The following is a 25,992-nucleotide window of genomic DNA, read 5'->3' as shown; positions in this document are numbered from 1 at the left end:
TTCTTTCCCTTTTTTTTTTTTATCACTCTCACTTTATATACCGCCCTCCCGTATCATCTGTGGAGGGGGGAGAGACGATTTCACTGCATATATGATGCTCTAATGGGTTATTTACTGATGATGAATCGGATGTCGTTACGTTCCTTATACAAATGCATGGATGGATTGTTGTTTTTGTGTTTTTGGTCTGATGCTCTTGTTCATTTGATATTTTTTGTGTTCTGTCGCTCTTTATATCCATTTGATGCTGTTGTTGGGTTGTTAGTTTTGTGTTTTGGTTCTTGATTGGATTTCTTTGATATTTTCCCCTCTAATTGGCCCTTGGGGGTTCAAATTGCGTGTTTTTGTTGGTAAAGTATGTGAGATGGAGTCTTAATAATAATTCTGGACAAGGTATTGCACATGCACTTATTAAATAGTTATTGTATTCGTTGTGAAAGCTAGGCTTCTTTAGTATCTAGCTGATCAGGTATTTATAAATAATCATTCTTAGCCCGAAACCTTTCCCAATGTGGTTGTAATAATTCCTTCGCCAATATAACATATTACCAAGAATCAAGAGAGTATAGCTGCATAAACGTCGTATCGTACCCGAAATGAAAAGAGAAAGAAAAAAGCTGACACTGGAACTTTTTTGTTTACCATTCCAAAGGCTCGGTCTTGACATCTCCCCGGTTGGTCTTAGGGACAGGGGCAGCCTGAACCATGGTAGCGCCACGGTTGCCACGCTTCAGATAGCCACTTCCATCGAGCCAGGGGGTCTCGAGAGTGCGCTTGGTCTCGAATGTGCGGATCTTGTCTTCCATTTGGAGGGTCAGGCCGATGTCGTCCAGGCCGTTGACCAGGCAATGCTTGCGGAAGGCGTCAACGTCGAATCCAGAGAGCTTGTTGCCCTGGGCATCCTTGATTTCCTGGTTGACGAGGTCGATTTCAATCTCACGGCCTGCGCTGGCCTCCGCGGCAATCTTCTGCAGAGCGGCTTCGTCGGAGATCGGGATGGGGAGCATGCCGTTCTTGAAGGTGTTGTTGAAGAAGATGTCAGCGAAGGAGGGAGCGATGATACACTTGATGCCGAAGTCGAGGAGGGCCCAGGGTGCGTGTTCACGAGAGCTACCACAGCCGAAGTTGGGACCGGTGACGACGAGGATCTTGGAGTTGCGGTAGACACCCTGGTTCAGGATAAACTCGGGGTCTTCCTGGCCATCCTTGTAGCGCAGCTCGTAGAAAAGCGCGCTACCAAGACCGGTCCGCTTGATGGTCTTCAAGAACTGCTTGGGAATGATGGCGTCAGTGTCGACATTGGAGCGGTTCATGGGGGCAGCAATGCCCTTAAGGGTGGTGAACTTAGGCAGGCCAGCGCTCGAGCCGCTAGAGGTGTTGGTGTGGGGTTCGTTGTCTGCGGGCTGGTCCAAGATACGTTCGAGTTCTTCCTCAGTGTCGATATCTTCCGCCTCCGGCTGGACATCAACCCTGGGTTGCACCTTACCCAAAACGGGGCTAGTGACAACATGCTCACGGACATCCGCAAGCTTTCCGACGATACCAGCTGCCGCAGCCATGGCAGGGGACATCAAGTGAGTACGACCCTGAGCACCCTGGCGACCCTCGAAGTTACGGTTCGACGTACTAGCACAGCGCTCCTTGGGCGAGAGAATATCGGGGTTCATACCCAGGCACATGGAGCAACCAGCTTCTCTCCACTCAAAGCCGGCGTCAGTGAAGATCTTGTCGAGACCTTCAGCTTCAGCCTGTTGTTTCACGAGACCCGAACCAGGGACGACCATCGCGCGCTTGACATTAGGGGCGATCTTCTTACCCCGAACGACCTTCGCAGCTGCCCGCAGATCCTCAATACGAGCGTTCGTGCAAGAACCGATAAAGACCTTGTCAATCTGGACCTCCTTCATAGGAGTACCAGCCACGAGACCCATGTACTCGAGTGCGCGCTTGCAGGCCAGCTTGCGGTTCTCATCTTCAAAGTCATCGGGTCCTGGAACAACGCCATTGATAGGAATAACATCCTGAGGAGAAGTACCCCAAGAGACAGTTGGGATGATGTCCTTGCCATCAAGCACGATTGTCTTGTCATAGAAGGCGCCTTCATCGGAGGCCAGGCTCGACCAGTAGTTGACAGCCTTCTTCCACTCAGCACTGTCGTACTTCGGGGCGAGAGGACGACCCTTGAGGTAGTCAAACGTAATCTGGTCGGGTGCGATCATGCCAGCACGAGCACCAGCCTCAATAGACATGTTACACATCGACATACGAGCCTCCATGCTCAAGCCGCGAATAACAGAGCCGCAGAATTCGATAACGGCACCAGTACCTCCGGCAGTTCCGATAACACCAATAATGTGGAGGACAACATCCTTACTTGTAACACCTGCGGGGAGCTCTCCATCGACCTGGATACGCATGTTCTTGCTTCTGCGAGAGATAAGGGTCTGGGTGGCCAGGACGTGCTCGACTTCACTTGTACCGATACCAAAAGCGAGGGCGCCAAAGGCACCGTGTGTTGAGGTATGGCTGTCACCACAAACGACCGTCGTTCCAGGAAGAGTAAAACCCTGCTCTGGACCGATGATATGAACGATACCCTGGCGCTTATCTCCCATGCCGAAATATGTAAGTCCGAAGTCCTTCACGTTCTCTTCCAGTGTGGTACATTGCAGACGGGAGTCGGTCTCTTCGATAAAATCTTCGACGTTCTTGAAGTTCTTTCGAGTGGATGTTGGGATATTCTGCGTCTGAATTAGATTTTGTCATGGGGTCGGGGAAACTTTTGTTGACATACGTGATCAACTGTGACAAGAGTGCAGTCCGGCCGGCGGACTTTCCGACCAGCATTCTTGAGGCCCTCAAAGGCTTGCTATGGGAGTGTTAGACTTTGCCAAAAAAAAATATCATCCGGAACAAGTTGACAGAATGTATGACTTGGCTGTGGCGCGACGCTACATACTGGTGAAGTCACTTCGTGGACAAGATGTCTATCTGCAGAACAATGTCAATCAAACGTGAACTAAACAAACCAAAAGCAGAACAGAGGAAGAGAACATACCGATATACAGCAAGATAGTACCATCTTCTTGCTCATTGACAATGTGCGCATCCAAGACCTTGTCATACAAGGTCCTGGGCTTCTTATCAACAGCAGGCATGAGGGGCAGAGAAACAGGTAGGAAAGAGGGAAAGGAGGGAGTTATGGAAACAAACAAACAAGCTAGACACAGACACTTGCGTCCTCGCCGACAGTTTTGAAGAAATTATATCTGGGGAATCTGGACAAATACAGAGATACCTTGGGGAACATTTTAACCCTCTTGAAGACCGCGATGTCGCAGGGCAGCCATCGAGGGGCATCCCCGATCTCGGCTGGTCAGCGGCCAATATCCGGGTGGCAATTGGCCGATTTCGACGCCCCACAGTTCCCCGGGCCCCGACACCGGTGGCTGCGCGCTTAGCTGCGGCGGAAACCACGGGTCCTGACTAACGTTGCGGGTGTGATTGCTTGATTTTGAGACAAGAATCCCGCTAGATTAACCATGCCGTTGCACTGCGTCACTAGTGTGAGAAAGCGCTTTATGGTCTCCGATCCTCCTCACTGGTCGGGTCGCATGGCCAGACCCGAGTACAGAGGAGACGAGTAGCAGTCAACTCCATGTTCCCCTATCTGCAATGAAAAATCATGACATACGTCTCCTCGTAAAGTGAAGAATATTTACCCTAGAGTACTCCCTATGGAAGCAGGAGTTTAAAGCTGGGTCCGTACTATGACGTAATGAACTCTCTTAGTTGCGTAGTTTAGTATAGCTGTAACATACACATTCAAATCTTAGTTTAACATAAACACCGACGCTGTACAAATCACAATAAGAAACTCCTCATGCCGGGGTGATAGGCTTGGATGCCGGCACAAAGGCTAGCGGGGCGTTTGCTGCCAGCAATCCAGATGCTCGGCCTGTCACCCTCGGGTCGGGTCCAATGAAGTTGTTGGGGAATCCGACATCCAGTGGCCTGACACTCTCGAGGTATTCAATTTGCTCCGGCGTCAACTTAATCTTCAAAGCCTGAATATTGTCATGTAGGTGTTCCACCTTCCTGCCACCAACCAGTGGGAAGACATTAGTTGCTTTGTGCATGACATAGGCCAAAGCAACAGCCGTTACAGATTCAATGCCATGCTCTGATGCAACCTTGGCCAGTGCTTCACTCATTTTAACTTCATCCTCGGTCTGCCCACCTTCGCCAATCATGCTTCGCAATCCTTCATTCTTCTTCTTCCGCTCCTCTAGTGCCTTCTTGGTTTGGAATTTGCCTCCGCCGAGGACATCCCAAGGGGCCAGAGCCATCCCAAAATGGCGCGCCATGGGGATAATCTCACGTTCGAAATCACGAAGCATCACATTCCACCGGCCCTGGTAGATACTGAAGGGGGTCTTACCATGGGTTCGAGCGTAGGTGTTGGCGGCACTCACAACCCACGCAGGGGAATCCGAGATTCCTAGGTAGAGCACTTTGCCCTGTTCCACCAAAATGTGAAGGCTGTCCATGATTTCCTCAATGGAGGTGGTATGATCCCACCAGTGAAGGTATAGAATATCGATCCAGTCTGTTTGGAGCTTGCGCAGGGAGTCGCGCACGCTCATGTGTAGACTGCGGCGGTGGTTACCGCAGTGGTTCGGTGCGTTGCCCTTTCCAAGTGCATACGACTTGTAGTCCGTAGTGAATTTGGTCGCAAGGACAAGTTGATCACGATTCTTCCGGGCTGTCATCCATTCGCCTAGCCAAGCTTCTGATTGCTCATTCTGGTAGTTGTTGGCCGTGTCGATGAAATTGCCTCCGGCTTCGACAAAGGCATCCAACAGCTTGAATGAGGACTCTTTGTCCATTGATCCCATAAAGTGAGACCATGCATCCCCAATGGACATAGCACCCAGTTGCAGTGGCGACACGCGGATGCCCGCAGTCGAAGAGAGGACGCGGTAGCGACCCAGCTCAGTGGAGGGCTCTGGGGCAGGCGAGAAAATTTCGGACATGTTGAAGTATATACTTTTAAAGTGTATATATAAAACAAAACTTTGAATCAGGAATTGATACTAAGTAATGGACCCAAGAACCATCCACCACGGTGATTGCGGTCCGTATTTATAGCTTCCATGCTGGGCCAAGTCTGCTGAATGAGCCGACGGAGTTATGGATGGAGCTACATCATAACCGCAGTTAAGAGGGACTGAGTTGAGCTTTCCCATGGGGTTAAGAAAACGCTTATGCCGATGGATGACAGGTTGAGTAATCAGGATTGGCGGCAGGGCTCAGTTAGTAGGTACCTTAACTCCGGGGTCCGGTGGGGCAGAAAATTGGCCCGTATCTCCGCAACTGTTTGTGCGTCATGTCCCAAACATTACTTAACTCGGAGCCGGAGCTGGATACCCGTGACACTTTGTATTCACCTTGAGTCTGGAATGTAGTAGGTAAACCCCTCTTTATCTCTAGCACATTACCATCCCTTAGCTCTGATATTAACCTATACTTCCTCAGTGGTAAGCTTATAGTACAGATTATATATGCCTTTTTTACTTACGACTAGTACGCTGTTTAATAGTCCTTCTTCTATATAGTACTTACCAATCCTGGATCTCTGGAATCCTTTACATAGAAGATCTTTTACCTCGAGCTACCAGTTCTTGAGCCTACCATTCTTAAATATAGTCAAATCGAAATATGGGGTAGAAACTATACAGCTCTTATAGCCTTTCTCTACCTAATGTTAGTAGATAGATATGCGGAGTTAGCTCTAAGAGAAAGGTATAACCCCAGTATTATAAGATTGGCCAGTATGAGACTGTAAGGTACGATTCCGTACGAAATACTTATGAAGGATAGTGAAGATTTCGCTCAGGACTTACCTTCAGATTCATTGACAATTGACAATGGGTCTATTCTTCGGTTCTATTCTATATTAATGACTCAGGCTTTTGTTCTGTTATACAGGCTGGATTTTCGAAGACCTACATAAGTTATTACTAGCTGATCTACGCGCAGGGTTTTCTGACAAGATATAAAGTATATCAATCAAGATCGTTTCTGGTTAGTTTCTATTGATCTTTAAATCTATAACTGAGGCAAAAACGCCCGGTTATCTTCGCGAAATACGAGCAATGCCAGCCGATGCCGCACAAATAGACCAAAAAATCCACAGACAACTTGAACCGCGACCATATTCCATGCCAGCCGATTCTCTTTCATTGGTCCCATCCACACCAGCCACAGATTAAGTATCGTCAAGTTAGTTGATTCCACAATTTGACCATGGTCATTCTTTGTAACACGCACCAATCGCAGCCAATGAAGAAGCTCCAGGCCAGCAGCGATTAGTGGCGAAGGTGGTACCGTCCACTCCGTCACAGAAGCGTCAAGCAGTCCAGTCACGGCATTAAACTTGGGTAATCTGTGCCGAGGACAGGGAATCAACTTGAACAGCTGCGGGGTCGAATACAGGAAATTGAATATCTGCGGTATGAAAAGCAGCAGTAACGTTTTACTGAAATGTCCCAGGATACCAACGACGGCAAAAACCATCCCCGCAAAATAGCAGTAGGTGTCTCCGACGAACACTTTGGAGGGGTACCAGTTGTGCAACAACAGAGCCAACGACACCCCAACAAATGGAAGTAAGAAATAAAGGGAGAAGAGATGCGAATCAGTGGCGGGATGGGGATACGGCGTGATGGGCGCAAGATACAGCGCATCATTCGCTATGAGCAAGATTGCGATCACCAGAGACTGAGCTACCTCAACTCCGTTAATCCCTGCCAACATGTTGATGGAGTTAGGGCAGAAAATAGCCACTGCAGCCATGTACACGTAATACAGCCATCCGAGGTCAACAAATGAACCCAAGTAGGGCTGCAAGGGCACCGGAACGACAACCTGTGTGACACCAAAGTCCACAAAGTAAACTATAAGCATCGGGATTGCTCCGAAGGCTGGTATGAGAACTTTGTGTCTCCATCGAATGTCAAGAAGGTCATCACCCAATCCCAGGATGACAATACATTGCAGAGAAAGGAGCCCAGAGAGGTAAGATGCAAGCTACAACCCTTGTCAATAAACCGATATAAGCAAAAAGCAATTAGAGAATCACAAACCCTTCCGTGAGGGAATCGGTGGAGCATCCGACCAGTTTCAACGTGGTGAACTTCAAGAACGACATCACGGTTACCTCCACCTGAAGTGGCTGCCACGATGTCTTTGTAAAAAGCAAAGGGAATGAAGAATATAAGCGCCAGAAGATACACGACTGCGCATACTGCGCCCATTGTCTCTGGGCTGGTACAGGAGAAAGTTAGTTCCAAAATCATCTAGTGATTGCGTTCCGCAATTCATTACGGCAACAATTGTCAAATTAATACATACATTTCAGGTCTCTTTGGTTTTGCCATATCTCTTCCCTTCAACCCTGCCTTCATGAAAACTGGCCCCAGCCATCTGATCAGGCTGTATGCGACTGCAAACACAATCCCACTAAAGGCAATTGATGCTACCAAAGGCGCGCCCTCATCCTGGAAAGTGTTGAGAAGGATGCCAGCGCAGACGCCTACTAGCATCAAGAGACGCCAGGTCTCCTGGCGAGAAAGAGAGCTCGAATTCATCATGAATGACAGAATTGCAGCATTGCTCCCCTAGCCGTGGAAGTGTTCCTCTCTACTGAGACAGAGTCTAAAGATCAATAGAGAGAACTACTTATAGATCCCGTATAGAAGATCAATGGAAGCAATCTGGCTTCAAGGTATAATTCTGCCACATAAATTTGACCGCTTATCTCGGGCGGTAGGTCAGAAGCTGCCAAAGATCATCCGCAACTTTGCCTGAACGGGATAGAGCGTCATGTGGCTTACGTAATTACCCATTATTGACCCGCTTGCTGCTTCACATGCACGGCTTGTCTGGTCCCATACATGGGTGAAAGCGTCGTCATTCTTTAGGAACATACGCAACTTATCGGCCCCCTAATTACGCGCGTATAATACTCGCTGCGTGGTGGTTGGCGCTGAAACTCTAATTGGTGATCTTGAATCCGGCCTGAGATGTCTGGATTCGCCGATTTCGACGCCGGTCATCGTGACTTGATAACTGTCACTAAATTCAATTTCTATGGTAATCGCATTGTTACGGCCTCTTCTGATCACCGTATGAAGGTATGGGATCAGAAAGACGGTGAATGGCAATTAACTGACACTTGGCGTGCACATGATGCTGAGATCCGCGATGTAAGCAAAACCACGTTCCATAGTATTCAGTTCACTCTGTAGTCCGTACTGTGCCAACTGCATACTAACTGGTTTCCTAGGCAAGCTGGAATGGTCCATTTACGGGCCAACATATAGGTAGTGTTGGTGAAGACATGAAATGCAAGATATGGCAAGAAGATGTTACCCAACCTCCTAACTCTGGCCGACGCTTCCGGTCTATCTTTCGCATGACGGCACCGCACCGGCATCCGTTCGTCTCAATTGACTTCCGCAATATTGACCTCGAGTCATGGCTTGCTGTCATTACACGAGATGGGTTCCTGATGGTCATGGAACCCGTAAGTCCAGATACACTCGCGGACTGGCAGCCTCTTGATCAGTTTCGTGTTTGCACTGCACCCCAAAGGGGAGAGGAAACAAGTTTCAAGGTGCAATTTCACCACGACCCCACAGATATCACCCACTCAGTTTTGCCATCTTCGGATCGTAAAAGCCTCTCACTAGTAGTGGCAGCTATGGACAGTGTGAAAGTATATCGCACCGATGCCAGTCGACGTTTCTATCACGCAATTGAGCTGTCGAGCCATGGAGGCCTTGTGAGAGATATCTCTTGGGCCAATGGCTCCGTTCGCGGCTATGATCTTATTGCTAGTGGTTGCAAGGACGGCTTCATCCGAATTTTCGAGATTTACACATCCGCCGTGGACAACGAGCCTCACGGTTCAAACGGCGAGCAATCCCGGCCATCCACACAATCATCTTCGATCCGTGCAACAGCGCAATCGGGCATAGGTTCCGCCCTTGCGAGTCGCGCTCCGATGTCTATGGCCAGCCGGTTGGCAACAGGGGATGCTCAATTTAAGCATACTTATAAGGAAGTAGCGTGTATCGACAGTAAACATCTAGACGTGTGGCAGGTGGGCTTTTCGTACGCTGGTCAGTAATACCCTGCTGAACCGCCCGTGTCTATCCAAACATATACTAAACGCGCACAGGTGATTGCCTCATTTCCTCTGGTGACGATGGGACTGTACGATTCTGGAAGAAATCCCTATCAGACGAATGGCTGGAATATGCCGAAGCTGATATGACTTACTGATGGACATGCTTTCGTCACGACAATGCTTTTCCGTCTCCACATGATGCAATATCTTGTTATATTCCTTGTCGCAATATCCGTAAGGATATTTTGCTTCATGAGGGACATGGTTCTCCTTGCATTTATACGATCTAGCATCCTATCGTTGTGTTTACTAGACAGTGATACCCATACAGCCCTGGCTTATATTATTGGGTAGACAGGCAATTTTTTGCTTGTCTCGCACGATTAATTATAAGTAGAATCGAGCTTTCCTTTCTTTACTTGTCCTTTCCAATGTGGAGTTTCCCCCTGAGTGCCAACAACGCTGGCCACTGTTCCTTCCTTGGGCGAAACGACATGCGGGCCCGCCCCATGATGCTCTCGATGAAGGAAGGAGCAACTTTCAATTCAAGTTTCACCATACACACATTTAATTAGCGCCATTCGAGTGTGCTCTAAGATATGTGTGAACAATTTGTACTGTGTCAATGCTTTAAAACCCAATGCACAGTTCAGTGACGGAACCCCGTCCTATATCGTTTTTAGTTCCATTTGCACAATGGCTATAGGACCTACTCTAGGGACCGGGTTGTTTATCGGTTCCGGTCAAGCTTTAGCTGCCGGTGGTCCAGCCTCATTGCTCGGCTCCTACATATTCATATCCGTATTGGTATACTGTGTATCGACGGCTGTCTCAGAGATAGCGGCTCACCTACCCTCCCAGAATGGCACAATGGTCAATCACACTTATCGCTATGCTTCGTCCCATTTAGGATTTTCCCTCGGGTATCTACGCTGGCTTTCCATAGCTACGTTGGTCCCCTTTGAAATCACCAATGCAATGGTCAACCTTGGCCTTTGGAATCCCGGAGCTAGGCTTGCAATACGGATCAGCATTGTCACTGCCGTGGTGTTCTTCTTCAACATGTTGCCAGAAAAGGTGTTCAAAAGATCGGAGGCTGCATTCACAGCTTTGAAACTTGTCACAACCATCGGCCTCATCATTATTTCTGGCTATCTCGCCGTTCGGGGGGCCCCCGAATCTGCTGCGCGGGGCTTCCAATACTGGCACGAACCTGGTCCTATGAACGAATATCTCACTGACGGTCATTTGGGACGGCTTCTAGGGCTAGTACAGTGTATCCTATGCAGCACTATATCCTTCATCTTCAGCCCCGAATTGATCGTTCAGCGAGCGGAGCAAGTAGATTCAGAGTCGACCCGAAGTATTTTGAACGTGACTCGAATTGATTGTATCCATCTTTTCGCACTCTATATATTGAGTTCTCTAGCCATCACCCTGACTAGCCCATCGGATGAGCCTCTTTTGACGAATCATGGCATCGGTGCTGGATTATCGCCCTACATTGTGGGCATTAGAAGATCTGGGATACCTATTCTACCAACCGTTGCAACAGCTCTCATATTCCTGTCATCTGTGGCCTCTGGACGATCATTCCTCTATATATCATCTCGTACCTTGTGCTCCCTGGCTGAGACTGGACATGGCCCCGAGTTGTTCAAGCTACGCAATGACTATGGTGTGCCTTATATCTCTGTTGCTATATCAGCACTGTTCTCTGGGTTTGCGTATCTATCCTTGGCAATGTCTGCGTCGGTCGTCTTTAATCTGCTCATGTATTTCATCACCACGTCCGGCTATATTTCGTGGTTGTTCTCGTGTGTTATCTATTTCCAGTTCCGACGGACAACCGCACTACAAGGGTTCACACCAGCCAACCAGACACGTATCCAACCGTACGGTGCATATTTCGGTATCGCAGCCTGTACATTTCTGCCCTTGGCCAACGCCCTAATACTAGCAGCCCCGTCATGGGTAGTTGCGAGGAACTCCATTCCTACGTACATTGCCGTGTCTAGTTTTCTTCTACTTTACTTTGGGCACCTGATGAATTCCATCATCACACGGCGACGTCTTGAATCCGGGGAGCTCCGAAGGCATGGATGTGGCGGCACGCTTGATAAGCGCTTCATAACACCCCAGAGTTGATGGAGAGAGTGGCAAGAGATTCCGGGTTTTGTCTTGTTCCCGCGCTTTAAACTAGATGCCCAAAGACCTAACCTGGTAATAAAACAAAGTGGAAGGTTCAATTTTGGGCGAGCTTGGCACTATACTTATTCGATTATTGTTATTGGTATATTATCATTAGGGTGATTGATTCCTGTGGCCTACTCTTGGCCAAGTTGAAATCAGTATCGGAGTAGTAATGTATCAGTTGGCGCCGCATGATTTTCCTGTCCCAAAAGCGAATCTGTATTAGCAATAATAATAATACAGATATTAATATTAAAGGTCAGGACGACATTAACGACAAGCAAGTTTGGCTCCGTATGAAGGCGTACCCCTTAAAACGATCTAGTTTTTCGTAGTCTCTCCATGGTGCCTGAGGACGGGGGGCAATTGACTCCCCAGGCACCGAGGCACCCCACGGGCCTCGTCTTCGCCACCGACAGAGTTGGCAGCCCTCCTAACTTGATTAATTTAGGGCGCTAAAAAGGCCACTTGCTCCCGTCCACTAGAGGGAAAAAAGGCAGGCCATTACTATTTTTTTCCCCTTCCTCTCTCTCGAACATTGTTTGGGTTATGGTTAATGTTTCCCCTTTGCTCTTTTCATCCTCATCCGCTTCGGGTTGAACCATTTTTTCCTGACAAAATTCCCGTAGTTCGTTCTACCTAATTATAAGGGCTCCGTCTACCCCTCTGTTTCTCTCTCTCTTTCTCTGTGAACCCCCCTGAACTTGACATTTTTTTTGTCTCAGTGTCTTGATCAGATCATGTTATCCTTGACGCGATCCCGACACATGGTCCAGATGACTCGCCTTTCGGTCATTTTCCCCAGTCCCCCCTCTTTCTCACAACATCCCATACCGCTACTAAACTCCTGGTGATCCACCACCAACCCCTACCACAACCACAGATTACCCTACTACCTTCATTTCTTTGCTCAACTTCTTTACAGTCGAAATACTTTTCATGACTGGCCCAGTCCTTGGCTTTTTCTACTCAACTCATGATAAACTGAGGGACCCCAGCAATACCTCATCATCCAGTTCGGTCCTCCCTCACTTTTCACGCCAGTGTGGCTAATCTGGACGGTCCGGATGAACCTGTTTATTAATATTGCCCGTCTGATCTGATATTCTTTTTTCCTTTTTCCACTTATCTTCTTTCGCTCCATCCCCTTTCTTTTTCTATCGCTTCAACTTACAAAATTAGATTTGCCGCAACCCCCTATGTGCATGGGGCTCTACTATAAGAAGCATTGGGACTACCTACTAAATTTGCCCCAAGTGTTGATCTGGCCTACTACAACATTGAACTGGCGAGATCCTCTTCTTTTTGCTCATACTTGACTTTGCTCTGGTGCTAACCGTGTCTGTCACTAACCCTGCATTTCATGCATCCGAAGTTATCCATGTCGTTTTTATATTTACCCCTTCTGGCCAGCTGATCCATGATGTTTGTTGTAACGCACATATGATACGTGCTGGCAGAACTGACCTCAGACGGGCCAAATCTTTTGCCCAATCTTTCCCTGCATTGAAGGTGAAGTATTATTTATCATCCCTATTCTGTGCTCTTTGACTTCTGTATTTACTCCTCACCATTGCTTTTGTTTTTGTTTTCTTTTTTGTTTTTGTTTTTTTTTTTCTTTCCCCTACACCCGACCTTGGATTCAACACACCACGGTTATGATCACTACGTTCTCAGCCTGTCAGCCTTGCTGCCTTGATGATCTTCCATACTTGTCGCTCTCTCCGTCTTCCCCACTATGCCCGAAATGAGTCTTGGCACTTACCTTTCCTTTCTGGGACCGAGGGCAGCCCTCCATGCCGAAAATGGATAGGCGGGAATTTCGACCGTCAAATTCCCCAGGCAGCACTGTCGGCCGAACTAGCCTGACTTCTCAGGCCGCCCCCCCAATCCGAGTCCAACGCCCTCGACCCAAAGGTCGGCGTGGGTTCGTTTCCGGCCGACCTCGAAAGCCACCTTTCCTTTTGTTCTCCTGGTCCTTTCGCACTTCCCCCCCTCCCTTACGATCTGGCTCGCAATTCGTTCTTCGGACGGGCAAGTTCTCTCGCGCTCGTCCGATCGCTTTCCCTACTTCCCACACCCCCCTCTCGTTTTCCTTATTAATTATGTTCTTCTTCTATCTACGGATTCCGCCCAAGGCGAGAAAATAAAGAAAATTAATCACCTAGGATCAGCAACTGCTTTCCCGCCGAGCGAGAGCGGGTGGGAAAAAATATTCCACGCTTTTCCTCTTTTACTCTGGGTCTTGGGACGCGCCGCTTGAATGGCCCATCCGTGGCTTTAGCCTCTCTCACAACTCTCCCTCCCTCTCTTCCTTCTCCCTCTCCCTCTTGTTCTTAACCTTTACTCTCCTTCGTTCGTCTTTCCCTCGTCTATCCTCCCATTTCCGTTTTCCTTCACTTCTTTCATTGCTCCTACGTTCTCTCGCCACGTTTACCTAATCCTTTCCCTTCTTGTCTCCCTTAACTTGATCCTTCTTCATAGGTGGAATCTCCTCACCATTTTCTGGCCTCATCTCACCTCCCTGTCGCCATCATCCCTCTCCATGCGATTCGTGGCCCGACCGCCTCTTTACGTCTATCGGTTTCCGATTCTCGATACATCTCTACTCTCACACGGTCGCACGCGCCAACGAGATCGACAACTCTACTAAGACCTCGATAACCGGTCACCCCTTTTGCACCTCTCGACCAGATTGTCTTACCCAGTGACACGTATCTTGACAACGACCAAGCGACTGTACCAGCCTGGATCCCCACGGTATACTTGGACTCGCCTGACTTGTTCCTTGTCAACCAATACCGGAATTTTCTTGGTCTTGCTCTCCTTTATTGACGGTTTCCTCCGTGGATCTTCAGCCTTTTGGCTGTACCAGCGCTGATTATAACGAGCTATTTAAGGAGGCAATTGTCGGTTTGGCAATAAGTGACATGCGTGCTGGGCTTTGACGGGTTATCCGTGAGCCTTTCTTCCAATTGAAACCCACTGCGCGTTCACTGTTTAGCCTGAGAGGAGGTATCCTGTCAGATTATGACAGATACCTCCCCTGTCGTCATCACGCATCCAGCCACGGAGCCTTATCCGGTCGCCGTCCCTCTGAATTCGCCTGCCGTCAACGGCGCCGTTTCCGACTCCGCTGCCCCCGAAGAAGAGGAACCGTATACCATCAAATGCATCTGTGCCTTCGAAGATGACGATGGGAACACGGTTTTCTGCGAAGGGTGCGAGACGTGGCAACATATCGAGTGCTACTATCATGGTCGGGACGTACCAGAGGTCCACAATTGCGTCGATTGTGAGCCCCGGCCTTTGGACGGCAGGCGTGCCACAGAGCGGCAGAGACGTCTCAGGGAACAGAGCGATGGCGGTGACCGGAAAGCTAAACGTTCAGGGACAAAGAGCCAGAAGAAAAAGGCTAAGGATGGCGAACAAGTAAACGGCATCCACAATCGATCCGAGTCCAGTGCTCGCGACCAGCCTCCGGCGAAGAAGGCTAAAACCAACCATCGTGCCTCTGGGTCCGTCAGCTCCTTGGCTGGTGTGCCATCTCTTCCTCCAGATTCTCGTAAACGTACCACGACATCAATGAGTCCCACGAAATCATCAGGCCCTTCTATTCCCTTATATTCGAATGAATTTCTCCATCTCTATGACCATGACAACCATGTCAATACAGATAGTAATCTGTTTGTCAATCTTGAACTTGCCACGCATTTGGCGAGGTGGGTGAACGAGCCAGGCGCACTCGCTAGCGCTTCTAACGGGCGCTCTGCGCAGGATGTTTTCACTTGGTCGGGTGGGGCGCTGGACAGGTCACATTGGCCCTCTCTTGCAACAGAGACCATCGGCGATCCGAACGTTGACATTGACGGAATTCATCCAACTTGGAAGATCCTCAAGACACGGGATCCCGTCCGGAAGGACGAGATTGTAGGAGAGATCACGGGCAAAATCGGACCACTGTGGAAATACTGCGTTGAAGCCAGTAACCGCTGGCAGGAGCTTCGTCATCCAGAGCCTTTCGTTTTCTTCCACCCTCAACTGCCTCTCTATATCGATAGTCGCCATGAGGGAAACATACTCCGCTATGCGCGACGGTCTTGTCGTCCTAACGTCACCATCAAAACCTTCATCACTAACGAAGTGGAGTATCATTTTTGCTTTGTTGCTAAAGAAGACATAGCAGCCGATTCAGAGATTACCGCCATGTGGTACCTAGACCCACAATTGTTTGAATCGACCAATGGTGTCGTCAAGCAGGAGTTCAGTGACAACGCACAAGATGTGGCGGCCATGTGCATTAGCAACGTACTATCTCACTTTGGCGGCTGTGCCTGCGTTGCCCCACCCAGTTGTTTGTTGGCTAATGTGGATCGCCGTCGGCACCCGAGAGCATTGGATACCAACTCGAAGCAGATAAGTCTAAAACGGAAGAAAGCTAAAAGCAAATCGAACATTTCTCCCCCAGCGTCCAATAGCCGTGCTGGCAGCGAGGCTACTAAAAACCTGGAAGAGGACGATCAGACAGATACCCGTTCCACATCAGGCTCTGCACGAGGTCAGACCCGTAGTCGCGATCTCACACCTACATTGCAGACCCCTACTGAAGGGCTTATATTCGGCGAATCTGAGCTCTCGGCTCGAGATAAACGGAAAATTGCTGCAGCAGAGAAGAAATTCCAGCAATTGGAACAGGACCAACAAACTTCGCACCGGAGAAAGAAGCGAGCCAGTGGTCAGTCTACGCAGACGACACCGGTCATTGGAAATGCGTCGGCTCAAGCAGGCTATTTCACACACCTAGGCGGTCGTGATCGCCAGTCTCACTCGCCGACATCAGCTATTTCCCCGGGGTCTTTGCCTGGAGGACGCCATGGCTCTCCGCGAAAGGTATCGAGTCATGTACCCCCTTCGCTGCGGTCTCGGCCCGGGCGTCCTCAGTACGTTGACTCAGCGACGCAGACGGAACTCGATGTCAGTGATAGCCCCTCACCGTCTACTACTCCATCTCGTCGACCCAATTTTGTCCCATTCACCCAGCGGCTGCTGAAGCGATGTTATGCGGATCGTATACGACTGGAACAGACTAGTCAACAGCACCCCGTGTCGCCCTCTTTGCAGTCAAAGCATGCCACACATCTGATGTCCCCTGTGTCAAGCCCACGCGCAGGGCCACCCACCGTCACCACACCGAGCGTGTCGGGTGACCGGGAAGACATGGAAATGAAAGATGCCGTGTCCCCAATGGGTACCTCTGTAGGCGGGCAGCATGAGAACTCGCCATTATCAGGCCGAAGTTCTATCAAACCTCCACTGCCACCACCATGGCCATCCACTGCTGCTCATAACTCGCGAATACCGGGAGGCAAAGTAAACAATCATCGCGTTGATCTCCGCGTTCCACTTCCTCCTGCTACCATTCCCTCCCTACCTCCTGCCAATAGCCCAGAGTCCGTTGCACCGACTGTGCTGTCGTTATCATCTACCTCGGAAACAGCAATCCCCGGGTCTAGCGTGACTGCACCTAGCCCGGTGAAGAAGAAGCTTAGCTTAGGGGACTATCTCATCCGAAGAGGCACTCTCACCACTCCAACATCCGAAAAGCCGCAATCTCAGGCCCCTCCGATGCCCCCAACAAAATCACCTACAGCCCAACCCCACATGAGTCGCGATTTATCTACAGTTAGTAACAACGAACATGCACAGGGCCGGGCTGTTGGAGAAGGCGGAAGTGCCAAGTCCTCGGATGTTACAATGAGAGATGTTTCTGGGCCGACACAGGCTTCCCAGCTATCGTCGCTTTCCTGAGATGCCAGACCATCCAGGCTGCCTCCTAGCGGTGGCGATGGTAGTGACAGTGGGCAGTGTGTTATTTTTATCTATTACTTGAATCTGTACACGATGGGAATTGGCGTTCAGCCGTGGATATGTGTGCTCTTCTTGGGCTTATGTCTGTTTTCTGTTTCTTTTTTCTTTTCTTTCTTTCTTTTTTTTTTTTTTTTTTTTTTTTTTTTTTTTTTTTTTTTTTTTTTTTTTTTCTCCTCGTTTTGTGACGGCGTATCAGGCGCGTGGATGGAAAGGTTGGGAAATATACTCTGGGATATGAATCGGCAAAGGGTATGTATGGTGTTTAGGTTGACGATCACTCGTCGCTTATGTGTAGCATCTGCTTCACGATTATCTGTATTAGCTGTGTTCATTTGTTTTCTATACCTATTTTTTTTTATTATTATTATTCATTATATTAGGCTTCTTCTTTGACGACATTGCCCTGTTGTCCTGCCAGGGATACGGCCTTAATGGAACCAAGTCGATCGAATGATGAGAAGAAAAAAACAAGATACCTTTCAATCTTCACTTCTGTCCCATTAATGTTTGTACGAAGGAAGCCATGCTGGCAATCGACTCTCTCAATGAGCGTACTTTGAAGGGGGGGAGGGATGATCATGTGTGCGGGGTAAGTCACATCTCCAGGTATCAGTCATCATAGGATCTCTATTGTTCCATCAACAGTTCCATATCCCTTGCACGAAGATGCAGCCTCAGCAGCCCAATCCTCAGCCACAACCATGTCCACGGCAAGACACGCATAATGCCTCCCATTTTGAACTCGAACAACCGTCTCTGCCCCCAACAGATCGAGGAAGAGACGCTTGGTTGATGTTAGCCTCGTGCTGCTTAATCCAGTTACCAGTCTGGGGTATAGCCACAGCTTTTGGGATGGTTATGGATAAAACGTTGACATCCCCTCCCTAGGTTTTTCTCTCGTCTATGGGATCTTTCAAGAGTACTATTCCTCGCGCAATGAACTTCAAGGGAGCAAAGGAGATTTGGCAGTGGTGGGAACAACTTCAACTGTATTGTCCCCAAGTCCAGCATAGACGCCTCTCGACCGATAGCAGTTGCACGGGTGTACACTAACGATGGCTTTGGGTTGTCCAGGGAATACTCTATCTTCTTTCCCCCGTATCTTTCACCCTTCTCACCCGTTTCCCCCAGTTACAGAAGTATTGTGCTTCTGTCGGCCTATTCCTCAGTGTTTCTGGCTCTCTCCTTTCCTCTTTCTCGATTACAGTGTGGCAGTTGATTGTCACTCAGGGTGTTTTATGCGCCGTCGGAAATGGTCTGGTCTTTAGCCCGACAACCCTATATCTTGATCAATGGTTTGTCCGTCGTAAAGGCCTTGCATATGGAATTATGTGGGCTGCCAAAAGCGTTTGCGGCGTGGTTCTCCCTTTTCTAGCCAGCGCTTGTCTTCAACATTTTGGAGCGAGAACTACCTTGAGAGCCTGGACGGTCACTACGGTCAGTAACCCTCCCGTCACGCTCAATCCACTTAATCGCAATACAATTGCCGAAACACACATATGCTCTCAATGCATCAAGGCCCAGTTCGCCTGCGCTTTTTATGTCCCCTCCTTTACGCCATTTGTCAAGTGCTGGCGTAGCTTCGCCCATGGTTATCCCACACTGCGGATATCTGCCGTAGCTATCCAGTCATGACCACTCGTTTATAATAAGCTCAATCCTCTAGCAATAAAGCAACACTATATACAATTCCCTCCAGGATACCAAGCAAACCCTAGTGCCTTTTGTCTCACTGGATAACCTAGCCCACATCCCATCATTCCTATAGTGAGGGAAGCCGAACTGACTGTTCCCAGCTACTCTCTACGTTGGCAGCTCTGCCATTCGTAAAACCGCGAATTCCACCTTCGCCATCGACCTCCGCCCGACGCCTGGACTTGACCTTTTTAAAGCTAGTCACTTTCTGGATGTTACAACTGGGTAATATTATACAGGGTTTTGGGTATTTTCTGCCCACAACTTATTTGCCGTCTTACTCGACCAGCGTAGCTGGCTTATCCAGTACTACGGGCACACTCTTATTAGCCCTCTTCAACGCGACGTCCGTGGCAGGTGGAATAGTTATCGGCTCACTTTGCGATCGCTTCGCCGTGACAAACATGATGCTTTTCTCATCAGTAGGTTCGGCGCTCTCTGTCTTCCTCTTTTGGGGCCTCTCAACATCTACCTCATCATCTTATCCGAGAGCTGCGCTCGGACTTCTCACGCTTTTTTCCATAACATACGGTTTCTTTGCCGGTGGCTTCAGCTCCACTTGGTCTGGCGTATCAACGCAGATCAAGCGGGAGAGGCCATCGTTGGAGACAGGGTTGGTGTTTGGATTGTTGGCTGGAGGAAGAGGGATTGGAAATGTAATTAGTGGACCCTTGAGTACTGCTTTGATCGAGAAAGGATCAGTTGGTGGGAGTGACACCGGATATGGCACGGAATACGGGGCATTGATCTTGTTCACTGGCATAACCGCCTTCCTTGGGGCTTGGAGCTGGATGTGGCGTTACCTGAGTGTCTGCTGTCATTCATAAAGGTGTCTAGATACAGAGGTCTACCAAGTGTTCGAGTGCTGTTGCTGGAAGTGAGTGATCCAATGAATGCATACAACTCGAGAAGCGCGGGTCACGTGCAGTCTCCATTTCTTGCGGATTGATGGACCATCAACCAACACTCACCACTTCCGCAAGCTCAGTCAACATCCTTATTCCCACACAGGCTTGACTCTCTTCTAAAGGATCATTTGGTGTGGTGGAAGTAGTATACTTGCGAATTAGCCACCATAATGGAAAGCGATCCCTCCCTCCAAGATCCCCTTCTTTCCCTTCGCCGCGCTATTGCGGCCGGTAGTCTTCCCACGCCGACGACCTCCTCCGACCCCTCAGATCAGAATGCTACCGACAACTTAGCTAAAGCCACACATCTTTTCTTTCGGAATCCGTCGCCGCAGACTATCCCATTGAATGCACCAACGCGTTTCTTCTCAACCGCCTCCGACTCCGCGGTCGACCTCCGGAGTATCTTCTTCGCTTGGCAAAAGAAAGATGTCGCGATTCCGGATTACATCGCCTCAGCGCAGGAATTGAATGAGTCGCTAAAGCATAAGGAACGTAAGGAAGGAGACGAGGAAGAGCAAGTGCAAAACTTGGTTTTTGTCGAGCGCCTAGACCTTATCACCTGGCTCGAAGGTGCCTCCGATGAGAGTGAATATATCAAACCCTTAGAGGGTGCAGCTGCAGCTGCAGCCTCCGCGGTAGATCAGGCTCAAGCCTCAGCTAATATTGCTTCTGGTGCTGCTGGAGGTGTTTCTGCAGTCCCAAGCGGCGCGCCTGGTACCACCGCGCCCTCCGGGGGTGCTCAGCAAGGAAAGACCGCAAAGGTTGTTGATCCTAGGTTACAGGAAATCTATAACGGTGAACGGAAGATGGGTGATCGGAATAGTGTTCTGCGGGGAATCAAACCAACTGTAGGTTGAGTCTGGAAGTGCAAGAGTACCTCCGTAGCACCGATCACCAAGCAGCCACTGATGATCTATCATTTAGGATTTCTCTCATGTTCGCAAAACGGCCGAGACATTCCTTGGTCGTAACCGCTCACGAACGGGTCAATACCCAGCGGGCGCAAAGCCAGGAAGCAAGCCGCAGTCTATCATACCGGCGCCGTCTGCCGGCCTTCCTCAACCTCGGAAGGGCAGCTCCAAAACCCAGGATCCGATTATTCTACTCTCACCATCGGCTTCGTCTCTCATCCGCATGTCAAATGTACGCTCGTTCCTCCAAGACGGTGTCTTTGTGCCTCCCGACCACCCCACGCTCTCTATGCCCAGTTCCAACATTCTGTATATATCTCGCCCGCTACGCATTCTTTCTGACCCATCCAACACAACATCCCGTTCTGCCGGCTCCCAAACTGCAACCAGAAAACCAACCCGGTTCATCCTCGTCGACAGCACAGCCAATTTCAGACCAGACTACTGGAACCGGCTCGTCGCCGTATTCACAACCGGTCAAACCTGGCAATTTAAGTCCTACAAGTGGTCCTCTCCGCCAGAACTCTTCAAGCACGCAAGTGGCATCCACGTCGGCTGGCGCGGCGAAGGGGTCCCGCGCGAAGTCCGCGGCTGGGGCCGTGGAGTCCAAAGCTTCTCCGTGGAGCGGTGGGACGAAAAGGGCGGCGTTCACGGTGCAGGACGGTGGCGAGATCGTGAAGTAGTCGAGGGCATCTGGTCTGCGATTGAAGAGGGCATGAAACAAAGAGGTTGGGGCAACAAATGATCTCTGACTCGCCTCCTTATAAACCCAACGTCAACTCCACTTCTTGAATAAATTCCACCCGCATCAAACACATCCATCCGGCTACTCCACCCCATCCCAACTTTAGGTCAGATGGCTCGACCCCTATTCGCCCGAGGCTGGGCTGAATTAACTATAACTTCATTCCGTAAACACTGGATATATGAACCAACAGATGCTCTTGAGATATCTATCACAGATGCAATGTCAGAACAGCGTCACGGTCTCTGTGATCTCAACTCGCCTTTCAATGGTTCATATTCGCCGTCTTTATGCGTCAAACCCATCCAATTGGTCCGTCATGTTTCTATAGAATCCATTCCGGTCTTAGTGTGTTCATTTTGTTACTGGGCCTGGTTTCCTCCTTTTTTGATAAAACGATGGATGAGTTAATTTTGTTTATCCTTATTATTTTCTTGCTTCTTTTTGACCGTCGAATTCGTGGATGCAGGGAGGGCGTGCAGGAGTTTTTTAAGCTTTGTTATTTACCATCGTGATGATTTTAAATACCATACGCGGATGGTCTTGTCCCGCTAATTACATCTTGAACTTGATACGCTCATCGGTGCTGCACACTTTTCTACATTCATCGATGGCTTTGTTTTGACACGTGGTTGCCATGTGGTCTTGGGGTCGCCCATTTTACCAATACTGCGCTACGCAGGATAGAAGAATCAGATCAAGGTGTCGAACTCGTATTTTTATTTTTTTTTTTTTCTTTTCTCTGCATATCTCGAGGGTCGATCCATGTAGTAGTGACATAAAGTAGGGGAATGACAAATGGAAAAGCCATAATCGCTGAAATCCTTGAAAATGCAATCAATACGCAAAACAATGCTGAATGCCGAAGGTATGACAGCATATACATCAACTCTTGAACAAGGATAATGCAGGTCGAAGGAAGAAGAGGGAGATACTAGACAATATAGTAAAAAGGTAAGGGAAAATCGACAGATCTCTAAAAGGCCTCACGTGTATGCCAAAAAGCCAAATCACAGGGTGAAAGTAAAAAGAAGATAAAGAAACGCCTCTCTAATGCTGGAAAACTTTCGTGTCTCAGCCTTCCTCACCGATTTCTCCACGCGGGTCAGAAATCACAAATGAAAAGAAAAGCAAAACATGGAAAACCGAGTAGATATAAATATGGGAAGACCATCAATGTGGGTCATCTCTATCACATGATCCATAGAGATCGTAACATCTTTCATGGGTCGTGATAACTTTGATTACAAAGGAAAATCATGCCGCCGAAGTGGAACGGCTCAAAGGTGCATTGAGAAGGGGTGGAGAAAAGATAATGGTAGAACCGGAGGAGTGTTCGTGTCAACGTGTGGTGGACAAGCGAAGGAACTGCCAGAGCAGCGTTCGAAGTTCTGACATTGTCCGAGGGTCATGAACCGGAGTCATATACGGATGATCAAACTCTTCGGCTGTGGAACGCCAAGTTTAGGCCCTTCCCTGCGTACTGTACCACCGCAAAGTAGGGTAGTTCGGCTCAAAATCGTAATTCCAAATCGACCGCGACGTACACGGTATAGTCTAATGTCATGACCGAGCTGAGCGACTCATCGAGCGTTCCGGAACGTTGGTTGGGGTCGGTGAATAAGACCTTGTGGCGCCGATCAACTCGACGTCATGCTCCTGGAGAATATGAGAGTACTTAGGGTCACGCAAAAACTTCGGAATCGAATCCTGTGAGAGGTTAGAGATCAAAACGCGAAACTCTTCAGGCGTTGGAAAGATACTCACACTTGACATCAACTTGAAAACAGATGTCTGCGCCATCTCAAACAAGTGCACAACTTCCTGGAGACTCTTGAACATTGATTCGTCATCGCCTACAGCCTTGGTCATGCGACTGGCCAAGCTGTTGCGCAGTGCGTGGTCAATATTGAGCTCACAAGGAGAACCGGGAGCCAGGAAGGCGTTGTAAAGACCTTTTAAACAGTTAGTATGGGTTGCACTTGAAGTCAGACGATAACCGAGAGCTTACCATATGCTGCAGCCAGAGTCTCACGAACAGAGTCAGACTTCTTGAATGTGCCAACCTTCTCCGCCTTGTGGTATGTTGCGGTGAACTCCGAAACGTCCAAGTAGAAGGAGAGGTTCTCCTCACACAAAGAATAGCGGAGAAATTCACGGAAAAGAAGTCTCAGGGCGGGATCATGAAGAATATGGTTCAACCGAGCGTTGTTCGAGTCCTTTGGAATACCGCGGCTGTCGTAAGCGGTAGTATCACGAGACTTGTCCCGAGCAATCCACCCACAAACCCGCTGGCCTCGTTCCGTGATGCCATAGATTGCGTTCTTGGAGGGCTGAAACCCAACTATAGAGTTGTCCGGCAGAGGCATCAACTTATCCTCCTGCAGCATTGTGATCATCCCATATTTGACGAACAGCTCGGCGATGAGGACAGTTTCTCGGCGTTCAATGGTAGTCGAACAGTCCATCAACCAATCCACCGCGGCTTTTCCAGTAAAAGTGTTGATAAGAATCTTGTCGTTGATTTTACGTTCCTTGGCCATCTTCACTCCAACCAGACCATTCGAATAATCGCTCAGCGAATCCGAATCGGAGGTGGAAATACTGCTCTTGACATTGGGTCCGTCTTGGCCAGCAAACCGGCGAAAGATGACCTCAATGGTGGCACGATCATGCGACAGTTTATCGGTCTCAGAGTCGCGCTCAAGGTTGACAAGTTGCATTGTATTACGAGGGGATTCCAGCACATCGATCACATGGCGTGCAGTAATACCGTTCCTCTGGCAAAATCTCTGCAGGATATTAATACCTTTGGGGGTAAGTTGATACAAAGCACCCTTCAATGGGAAGAATTGAGATGCTTTGCCATCAACAGACTCAATGAACCTCGCGTCGACAAACCGTTGGCACACTGAGCGGGCCATTTCCTTGGCCATGGAGAAAGTGGTTGTCGTCGTGGTCGTAACAATTCGAGAAGGATCCTTAGGGTCTGGCATGCGGTTTGACTGGGAAAATTTAAGGGATCCAAGATTGTTGATTGCTTCTTCAGACGTAAATGAGTGGTCGTATCTTGTGAATCGTACGCGATGCGAATCCAGTTTCAAGCTGACCATCAATGTCGAGAACAGATCCATAAAATCCTGTAGAAGTCAGCCCGTTAACAATGGTCCATATACAGGCGCGTTGGCTTATCCGTAATCATTTTCCCCTTGAATTTTCAGACAGAATGAGGGGGCAAAAAATAATCAAATAAAAGAATAAAAGAAAAAGCATTTCGAGAAATCCTACCTTTGTGAAAGGACGATCATCTTCGGTCATACGCAATAGCCTTGAAGATGTTTGATGCATTTTTGACGGAATTACGGCTTGTGCCTGTTGCCCTACCAAAGATGGGACGTGTTGAAGGGTCTGACGGCGCCTTTCGACTTGTTCGGCCACAGCCGGGGAAAACGGGTTGGCGGGCGACTCAATGGGTGTGTTACTCAATTGCTCACTGTTCGTGCTGCTGTCCGATAATGGTGGAGTCAGCGGCGAGGCTCCTGCAGCCTCACTGACGCTGACTTGGGAAGGCTTGCGCGAGTGTTTCGACAAGCTTCCGGACGAGGCTGAAGAACGTAGAGTAGCGTTGGTGGTACCTCCAATGGCCGAGAAATTGGCAAAAGCGTTTGAAGTCTTTTCACGGGCCAAGGCAGCGAAAGATCGGCGATTACGTCGCGAGATCGATCCAATTACAGATCCAGTGAAACTGGTAGTGCTGGTGAAGGTGGAAGTTCTGGTCGTGGGGGCAGCGACAACAGCGGGGGTTGCGGAGGTGAGAATACAAGAGGCGGATGGGGGAGTAGAAGAAGAGAAGTCGTCCGGGGAGGTTGAGACCGGGACAGGTATGGGAGAGAGAGAAGATTGGGTAGGAAGACGGTGATGAGAATGACGAAGATGTGAAGAGGGAGGAGATCCTTGGTCGAGGGGAATGGAAGATATGGTTGGCATTGAATAGTGCGAACCAGATAAGTGGGAGTAAGAGGGGGGAGGGTTTGTATGTATGTAAGTGTGTATGTATGTAAGAAAAAAAAAATTGGTGAAGAAAGGGAGGAACCGTAAAAAAAAAAAAAAAAAAAAAAAAAAAAAAAAAAAAAAAAAAAAAAAAAAAAAAAAAAAAAAAAAAAAAAAAAAAAAAAATTAAAAAAAAAAAATAAAATAAAATAAAATAAAATAAATAATTTTATTCCCTCTCCCGACAATTGTTAACACCCATCGAGCCATTTTCGCCGATAGGAAGAAGAAATTCGAGGGGGGTGGTTGAAACAAAATCAGCCACATTTAAAATTGTTTCCTGTATTCCACATAACCTCACTGCTCTATCATCGTCTTGCTATTAGAAGTCTTCAATCAAGTCCGATCAGCCACGGCAGGCGGAAGCTGTTGATGAGTCTATACTAGGTCGACGCAGAGTATTATACCGTGGACAAGGGAGAC

At 48.8% G+C, this 25,992-nt stretch overlaps 9 protein-coding genes across 9 annotated transcripts; 5 read left to right on the top strand and 4 right to left on the bottom strand.

The window, feature by feature from the left end:
- Window positions 1-435: 435 nt before the first annotated feature.
- On the bottom strand, window positions 436-3,348 carry luA (3-isopropylmalate dehydratase LEU1). Its single transcript, XM_032082871.1, has 4 exons — window positions 3,059-3,348; window positions 2,960-2,991; window positions 2,795-2,869; window positions 436-2,741 (listed from the first exon to the last, which is right to left on the bottom strand). The coding sequence occupies exons 1-4, from the start codon at window positions 3,156-3,158 to the stop codon at window positions 639-641; spliced, it is 2,310 nt and encodes a 769-aa protein (XP_031938023.1). The 5' UTR covers window positions 3,159-3,348; the 3' UTR covers window positions 436-638.
- Window positions 3,349-3,812: 464 nt separating this feature from the next.
- BDV37DRAFT_256813 (aldo/keto reductase) lies at window positions 3,813-5,245 on the bottom strand. Its single transcript, XM_032082870.1, has one exon. It carries the CDS (start codon window positions 5,034-5,036, stop codon window positions 3,882-3,884), a length of 1,155 nt encoding a protein of 384 aa, XP_031938022.1. The 5' UTR covers window positions 5,037-5,245; the 3' UTR covers window positions 3,813-3,881.
- An 866-nt stretch (window positions 5,246-6,111) lies between these two features.
- BDV37DRAFT_296706 (UDP-N-acetylglucosamine--dolichyl-phosphate N-acetylglucosaminephosphotransferase) lies at window positions 6,112-7,683 on the bottom strand (the record flags this gene model as incomplete). Its single annotated transcript, XM_032090173.1, has 3 exons — window positions 7,417-7,683; window positions 7,149-7,329; window positions 6,112-7,092 (listed from the first exon to the last, which is right to left on the bottom strand). The coding sequence occupies exons 1-3, from the start codon at window positions 7,653-7,655 to the stop codon at window positions 6,112-6,114; spliced, it is 1,401 nt and encodes a 466-aa protein (XP_031938021.1). The 5' UTR covers window positions 7,656-7,683.
- Window positions 7,684-7,979: 296 nt separating this feature from the next.
- Window positions 7,980-9,700, top strand: BDV37DRAFT_196879 (putative nuclear pore protein (SEH1)). Its single transcript, XM_032079792.1, has 3 exons — window positions 7,980-8,270; window positions 8,351-9,188; window positions 9,248-9,700. The coding sequence occupies exons 1-3, from the start codon at window positions 8,088-8,090 to the stop codon at window positions 9,349-9,351; spliced, it is 1,125 nt and encodes a 374-aa protein (XP_031938020.1). The 5' UTR covers window positions 7,980-8,087; the 3' UTR covers window positions 9,352-9,700.
- Window positions 9,701-9,892: 192 nt separating this feature from the next.
- BDV37DRAFT_286322 (putative proline permease) lies at window positions 9,893-11,344 on the top strand (the record flags this gene model as incomplete). The annotated part of the gene is made up of 1 exon (XM_032087900.1): window positions 9,893-11,344. One exon carries the CDS (start codon window positions 9,893-9,895, stop codon window positions 11,342-11,344), a length of 1,452 nt encoding a protein of 483 aa, XP_031938019.1.
- A 2,635-nt stretch (window positions 11,345-13,979) lies between these two features.
- On the top strand, window positions 13,980-17,231 carry BDV37DRAFT_196848 (putative PHD finger and SET domain protein). Its single transcript, XM_032079791.1, has one exon. It carries the CDS (start codon window positions 14,420-14,422, stop codon window positions 17,195-17,197), a length of 2,778 nt encoding a protein of 925 aa, XP_031938018.1. The 5' UTR covers window positions 13,980-14,419; the 3' UTR covers window positions 17,198-17,231.
- Window positions 17,232-17,787: 556 nt separating this feature from the next.
- Window positions 17,788-19,905, top strand: BDV37DRAFT_196827 (putative MFS monocarboxylate transporter). The gene is made up of 4 exons (XM_032079789.1): window positions 17,788-18,089; window positions 18,146-18,246; window positions 18,332-18,694; window positions 19,054-19,905. Exons 1-4 carry the CDS (start codon window positions 17,924-17,926, stop codon window positions 19,777-19,779), a joined length of 1,356 nt encoding a protein of 451 aa, XP_031938017.1. The 5' UTR covers window positions 17,788-17,923; the 3' UTR covers window positions 19,780-19,905.
- BDV37DRAFT_196828 (CDC73 C-terminal domain-containing protein) lies at window positions 19,906-21,664 on the top strand. The gene is made up of 2 exons (XM_032079790.1): window positions 19,906-20,711; window positions 20,788-21,664. Exons 1-2 carry the CDS (start codon window positions 20,031-20,033, stop codon window positions 21,517-21,519), a joined length of 1,413 nt encoding a protein of 470 aa, XP_031938016.1. The 5' UTR covers window positions 19,906-20,030; the 3' UTR covers window positions 21,520-21,664.
- Window positions 21,665-23,082: 1,418 nt separating this feature from the next.
- Window positions 23,083-25,506, bottom strand: flbA (developmental regulator FlbA; the record flags this gene model as incomplete). Its single annotated transcript, XM_032087899.1, has 4 exons — window positions 23,083-23,229; window positions 23,287-23,474; window positions 23,531-24,659; window positions 24,808-25,506. 4 exons carry the CDS (start codon window positions 25,504-25,506, stop codon window positions 23,083-23,085), a joined length of 2,163 nt encoding a protein of 720 aa, XP_031938015.1.
- Between the last annotated feature and the right edge of the window lie 486 nt (window positions 25,507-25,992).

Source organism: Aspergillus pseudonomiae (genome assembly GCF_009193645.1).
Source record: "Aspergillus pseudonomiae strain CBS 119388 unplaced genomic scaffold BDV37scaffold_74, whole genome shotgun sequence".
In the NCBI taxonomy this organism is placed as follows: domain Eukaryota; kingdom Fungi; phylum Ascomycota; class Eurotiomycetes; order Eurotiales; family Aspergillaceae; genus Aspergillus; species Aspergillus pseudonomiae.
Note: the sequence above shows the minus strand (reverse complement) of the source record. Positions and strands in the feature narration are given on the sequence as shown.